At 32.4% G+C, this 6692-nt stretch overlaps 1 protein-coding gene across 3 annotated transcripts; it reads right to left on the bottom strand.

Moving 5' to 3' along the window:
• Positions 1 to 1260: 1260 nt before the first annotated feature.
• Positions 1261 to 6692, bottom strand: LOC107905243 (5-methylthioadenosine/S-adenosylhomocysteine deaminase). 3 transcript variants are annotated; one of them, XM_041117729.1, is made up of 10 exons: positions 6351 to 6692; positions 6095 to 6267; positions 5825 to 5983; positions 4867 to 5040; positions 4592 to 4735; positions 4265 to 4421; positions 3110 to 3282; positions 2247 to 2302; positions 2027 to 2129; positions 1261 to 1761 (listed from the first exon to the last, which is right to left on the bottom strand). In XM_041117729.1, exons 1-10 carry the CDS (start codon positions 6586 to 6588, stop codon positions 1669 to 1671), a joined length of 1470 nt encoding a protein of 489 aa, XP_040973663.1. In that variant the 5' UTR covers positions 6589 to 6692; the 3' UTR covers positions 1261 to 1668. The 3 variants fall into 3 exon arrangements, 2 of the variants coding, with proteins under 2 accessions (XP_040973663.1, XP_016687333.2); XM_016831844.2 differs by having other exon boundaries at positions 4867 to 5016; XR_005930486.1 differs by lacking the exon at positions 2247 to 2302 and having other exon boundaries at positions 1735 to 1761.

The following is a 6692-nucleotide window of genomic DNA, read 5'->3' as shown; positions in this document are numbered from 1 at the left end:
CAGTTATGGATAGTGGAGAGCATGAGACTGTTAAAACTGATTTAACTGATTCATCAATTCCGTTAATACTACTGCTTTAGCTGATTATAATTTTAACAGTTACCTAAGGTATAATTTTTCTTTAAAGCTCGATTGGTATAGATTATTTACATTATAGAAGGACCTGCATTAGATCATGCTGAAACACATTAATCTTTTATGTAATTATGTTAAAGTTTAATTTTTTAATTATTTTATAAATATTTTAAAAAATAATTAATTAATTAAAATTTATCAATTTATAAATGTTGAGGGTTAAATTTATTGAGTTTTTTTTTATAATTTGAATTAAAATGGAAAATTTTGTAAATATTAAGGGCTAAATTTATTAATTTTTTTATATTTAGTATCAATTTGATAGAATATGTAAACATTAGAAGCTAAATTTGTTATTAGACCAATAAAAACGTCAATAAAAACGTCCACGTCAACACTTCCGTTAAATTTCAAACCGCTGGTGATGTTCAATAACCAAAAAAATTTTGGTTTCGAATAGTTTCCTAGCTAAATCGAAAAAATAAAAAATTTATTGATCAAAATAGAACTAAATCGAAAAATTTAAAAATTCAATAACCAAAATAAAATGTAGACAATAATTTAGTGACAACTTCTATTCTTTACTCTTATTTTTAGTTTTTTTTTTTACAATACTAGTGACCATACTTTACTCTCATTTTAAATATATTAATTAATTTACCAAAAATATATTTTTTTGTAATTAGTGATAAAAAAATAATGTTGTTTAAGATTGAATTCAAATTCAGTTATAATATAATATTCTTGTTACTAAATTAAAAGTTATTAGCATAAAAAATACATTTTAAATTTACTTCATTGAAAGTTTATTTAATGTATCTTTTCAATTTTTTTATTCCTAATAAATTTTAAAAAAATTAGTGATTAAATTTGAAATTTCTTATCACTAAAAGTCAAAATACAACTAATATAGTGAGACAAATAAAGTAATAATTAAAATAAATAAAAAACAAATTATTATAATTAATTTGTAATTAAAAAATCTTCAATAAAATATAATGAAAATAGCAAAAATATTAGAGTAACAGCAATTAATTTATTTCTTTAATTAAGATCCTCCTTAAAACTAAACCTTAGGGTTGTATACTTAGGAACTCCTCATGTATTTTTCTCTTATCCTTCTCTATTTTTTCACTTACAAATATTAAAAATTGATCAAAGTGATAACTTTCTTCACTTACATTATTTTTGGGAACGATATTTCCTCTCACTATTCATAAGTACAAAACATAGTGTTAACATTTTTTTTAATAATGAAACTTGTACAAATATTACGAAAAAAAGTCAATTGAGTTCTAACTCGATTGACATGGATATTGTTACTAATATAAGAGACATGAGTTTGAATGTTCTGAAGCGCATTATACTCCTATTTATGTATGGGTTGAGAAAGAGATATGGGTGATTTTAAGTATTATGTTAAAAATAGCAAATATGATCAGAAAGATTGTTCAAAAAAAAATTATGGACAAAAACAGTATGATTATGGTTTTAATCTCTCTACTATGTCGAAATCTCGACATAGTAGAGGGACGAAAACGAGAACTAAACCGGTTTAAAGGCATTTCTTCATCAAGAGTACAGTGCATGAGATCAGGGGATGACATTCATTCTGCTTGGTAATTTGATACCTGCTCTTCTCAAAAGTTTGCTTGAAGCTTCTTTTGCTAATGATATAACTTCCTCCTGAAACAACACAATATATCCGATTAGATTAGTTTCGCATTGTTGTTACGGTTGAAAAAGTACTTTTAAGAAATGCGTTTGAAAAGCACGCACTTGGGGTGTGCTTATAAGTACTTTTCAACAAAACCAACTTTTCAAGCTATAAAAAATGCTAAACATGTAGTTTTTTATAAGTCAAACTAAAAAGTTTACTATGGTAATAATAAACAGTAAACAATATCAAGCAGAAATTAGAAGAGAAGGAACAGATAATAAATAATAATACCTCATCTACATTTAAGATCTTCTTATCTCTCATAATCCACCGACCATTGCACATTACAGAGACAATGTTCTCAGTTCGCATGCAATATACAAGGTTGGAGATACTGCAAAATATTAAAGAAATTAATTCAGCATCCAAAAAAAGAATCATTACAGAGGCTAGTATTTCTGTTTTCATCTTGTTTTTTTTTTTTTATCATGTGAATGATTTTCTTACTCACCAATCATGAATAGGAACCATAGACCATGAGAAAGGGTTGATAACAACCATGTCAGCCTACCAAATAAGTAACACAAACAGCAGTCAGTTTGAATGTTCTGACACATTGTGATGAATTGGAGACTTAGTGATGGCAAAAGGTTTGAAATACTAGGCATAAGTTGGTCATGGGGGGAACTGTACCTTGATATTATATGTAATTAGGTAATATTTCAATGAGGAACTCATATGGGATAATCAAGTTGGTATTCATTCTACGGTGTCTGCATTGCATTCCATGAGTCCTAAATATATATTAAGCATTTGACTGAGTTGGTGTCACGAGTCAACCGGATACCAACTCAGTTGGGAAATGATGAAAATACCCATACTTTATAAAGTAAATTTTATTATGTTTAAGATTTGTCATTTTATATAGAAAAATATACACATATAACAGGATTTAAAACCAAGCCTTTCTATCAGCATTTGTACTTTACAGTTTAACCAAAAACTCATTTATATCAAGTATTTTATAAATATATTTGTTACATAATTCTATTTTTTCCCCAAGCTAGTATGTATTATTTGCTTGGCTGGTGATTTTGCTATTTTCTTCCAGAAGCAAAAAAGCAAGAAGTTTATTTGGATACTGGAGTAAATAAAATAATTGGAAAGATTATATACAAAATTATATCATTTATATGACCAAATTCGTATTTCTACTTTTTCATAGAATGAATATTTATATTTTAGTACTATATTTTACTTATCTGTCCATTTAAATCAATTATGATGTTGTTTTAAAACATTTACTTTTTCTCTTTTTAGCAATCATTCAAAAAGCAAAAGCAAATAACAGAAGGGAAATTAAAATAGTCTGACCTTTTTACCAATCTCAAGCGACCCTATTTCATTGTCCCAGAGTACAGATTTTGCACCATTAATTGTCACCATTTTGAGAAGTGTTTCAGCAGGGAGGGCTGTGGGATCAGTTGTTCCCTTTGCATACACTTCCCGTCCTTTGTTAATCAGAGAAGCTAGGTACATCTCATCAACTACAAGGAAGAAGGTTCAGATTGTAAATAGAAATCGAAATCAACAAGCTTCTTGCATATGACATGACTGAGATAACAGTATAACCATTTTATGTTGTAGTAACAAGAAGGCTATGAGAAGCAGACGATAAATGCTAACACTCGGTCTCCTTACGCCTTACAGTTCAGCAAATTTTGGAAGCAAATAATGTCTATCCAACAAATTTTGGCCCATGAAATGCATTCACGTACGGCAAATTTATGATTAATGGTCAATTTACCATTGAGGTTGAAAACTGTTTTTTAAAAGATAAAATATCCATTTTAAACATTATGTTGTAAGGTAGAATATATGTTCGACTTCTTTAATGAGGATAAGAAAGTGATTTCAACCAAAAGCTAAAATTTTTGGCTTGGGTGAAAATCCAAGTTTAAAAACATTATTTGGTTTGAAAAGTAGCTTATTTACCATTGTTTTTGGTTTAAAATCATGATTTTAAAGTAACTTTCAGCATTAAGGCTTCCCTTACCATTGAGACTGAAAAGTGCTTGTTAACCCAAACTATGATTTTAAGCCAAAAACAATGGTAAACATGCTACTTTTCAAACCAAACAAATGTTTTTAAACCGGGATTTTAACCCAAGCCAAAAATTTTTGCTTTCAGCTTTGCAAAAGTGCTTTTGGTTGAAACCACTTTCTTATCCTCGTTAAAGAAGTCCAACATATGTTCTACTTTACAACATAATTTCTAAATTCTAAAATGAACATTTTACTTTCAAAATCACTTTTTGACAGCAATGGTAAAAACTGTCAAAATTTTCAAAAATGCTTTTCCACGTCACTTTTCAAAAGCACTTTTTAATCTCAATGGTAAACTAGCCGTAGGAAAAGGGAATCCTTGGTCTAGTATAGCAAAAGCACACATAAACCTATTAAGCACAATGGTATTTTCAAATATGCAGTAAATGCAGGAAGAAACCATGTTTAAGAGATCAAACCTACCAATGCTCATTCTATTATTAGATGGTGCCCCATCTGTGCCCAAGGAGACAGTGATGCCAGCGTTGAGCATCTCCCTTATTCGTGCAAATCCGAGCATTCGCATAGCAGAAGCAGGACAGTGAGATACTTTGACCCCAGATCTTGAAAGAAAACCAATCTGGATAACATGATGGGAAAAAACTATGTACTTATCGATTACAAAGTAAACATCAAACACTTATTGAACTTCAGTTTAGCACATTATGTGGTAAAATGGTAAGAAATTATGCATAGCAATTGAATTGTAGTTCAATTAAGCGTTAACACATAAGTATTTCAGCAGCTCACCTCAGTATCATTTACCCAAACTGTATGAGCTGCCAATAAGTTTTCTTGCAAGAAGTCTATCTTGTCCAAAAATGTAACTGTCCCATGATCGACTTTTCGGGTTTCCATCACAACTTGATTCTCATAGGGTATCTCTGCAACATGCTAAACCAAGGAAGATTATACGAATCTACAATAAAAATAAACATACTTCACCCCTCCAACATCCTCCTTTAGCCCGGTTTTTGCACACAGCATAAACAAAGATAGAGAAAGAGTGGTAGAGATTTAACTACCATATGGATGCCAGTTTTTAATTCTCTAGCGGCATCTCTGGTTTCAAGCAGTAAACGATCAGTAGAGTTCATAACTTGCCTAATTCCAAGCCATATCCTTATACGGCCATCTGCTGTATTATTGTGCTTCTCGTAAAGCTTCTTTTGAGACTGCCAAATTGAAGGAGCTTTGGTCTTCAACAGAAAATTTTGAATACAATAATAGAACATTAATGATTGCAAATGAAATCGTAATCAAATTAAGCCCAACCCCAATAACGGTACTCGTTCAATGGCAAAACTTGTGTGTTTCAAGTTAATTGGCCTGATGTTCAAGTTTAAACCTTGAGTTTGTAACCCATTTCTCCTTCTTAAGGGTGTAATTGAGCCAAGCTAGCCCAAATATTGACAAGCTTGAGCCCAAATATAGTTTGTAACCCATTTCTCCTTCTTAAGGGTGTAATTGAGCCAAGCTAAGCCCAAATATTGACAAGCTTGAGCCCAAATATTGACAAGCTTGAGCTTAAACTCGACTGGAAATTTGGAGCTTGAATCTATTTCTAAGGTCAAGCATGGCTCAAGATATAATGAAAGCTCAAACTCAATTAAGCTCCTTTATCAATTTTCATACTCAAACTCGAAGTTCAGCTCAATAATTAAGTTTAGAGTTAATGACATAATTAAGGGCAATAATGTAATGTTATAATCGAAAAATATTTTATATATATTAAAAATGAAAAGTTCGATCAGGCTGACGAGCTCTTCGAGTTGAGTATTACTAAGCTCAAATTCGGCTCAACCAATAGCTCAAGCTGCTCGAGCTCAACTTGATAGTTACCAAATCATTCAATTTTTTCTTTGGAGTAAACGGGAGTAGTTTGCAAGCATCAGTTTCTCATTTACAATACTACTCATTCCGCCGTTGCCGTTGTAATGTAATTTCTTACTAGTAAAAAAAAGAAAAAGTATTAAGCCCAACCTGAAGACATTCATCCGTTGTTCGAATCCCCCACGATGGCGGTAAACCATCACCGGAGTCCATGATTGATTCCGTTAAGCAAGCTCGCAATCCCAGCAACTCAACGGCTCTGGCCATTCCAGTCACGTGTTGCCCTCCCGCTTCAGCGAAGCACGTGACCTGTTCCAAAATTTATCACCAAAAAAAATTCCCGGGGAAAAAAGTAAGACCATGAAATTAACATTCAATAAGAACAAAAAAAACCAATCCGAACAAAAAGGAAATGCTTACACCGGAGTGAATAAGTTCGACTCCGCAAAGTAAAGTAGAGATGTAAGAGTCTTCTTCGGTCATGTTGGACTCGTACGGCCAGATCCGATGGTGAAGCCACGTCATTAGATCAACGTCGTCGGCGATTCCTCTACCGAGCTGCTGCGAAGTGTGAACGTGTGTGTTGACGAATCCTACATCGACAACGCCCAAATGAATCGATCAATTCCTTGTTGATTTCTTATAAATAAAGCAGAAATTCTAAAGAAGGGAATACCTGGAAGCAATATTTGACCGTGGAGGTCAAGGATGTGGTGAGCGACATGGGAGAATCGTTGAAGAATATCTCGAGATTGACCGATGGCTTTGATTTTGTCTATGTCGATGAAAACAGCTCCGTTTTGAAAGACTCGGCAGTCAGAATCCATTGTAACGACCACCGCATTGTGGAGTATCATGGTCGAAGACTCAGAGCCTAATCCGCCGCCGGCTCCGCCGCTGCTGTTTGTTTCCATCCGTCGTTTTCTTCTTGCTTTGGCTTAAGCAAATGGGGAGCTTGTGCTCAGAGTTTTGACTTTTTTTAGTAGTCTACTGTTTACTTCGGGGATAAGTACGGTTA

This window comes from Gossypium hirsutum, chromosome A01, assembly GCF_007990345.1.
Source record: "Gossypium hirsutum isolate 1008001.06 chromosome A01, Gossypium_hirsutum_v2.1, whole genome shotgun sequence".
Taxonomy (NCBI): domain Eukaryota; kingdom Viridiplantae; phylum Streptophyta; class Magnoliopsida; order Malvales; family Malvaceae; genus Gossypium; species Gossypium hirsutum.
This window is presented reverse-complemented; position numbering and strand designations above follow the sequence as displayed.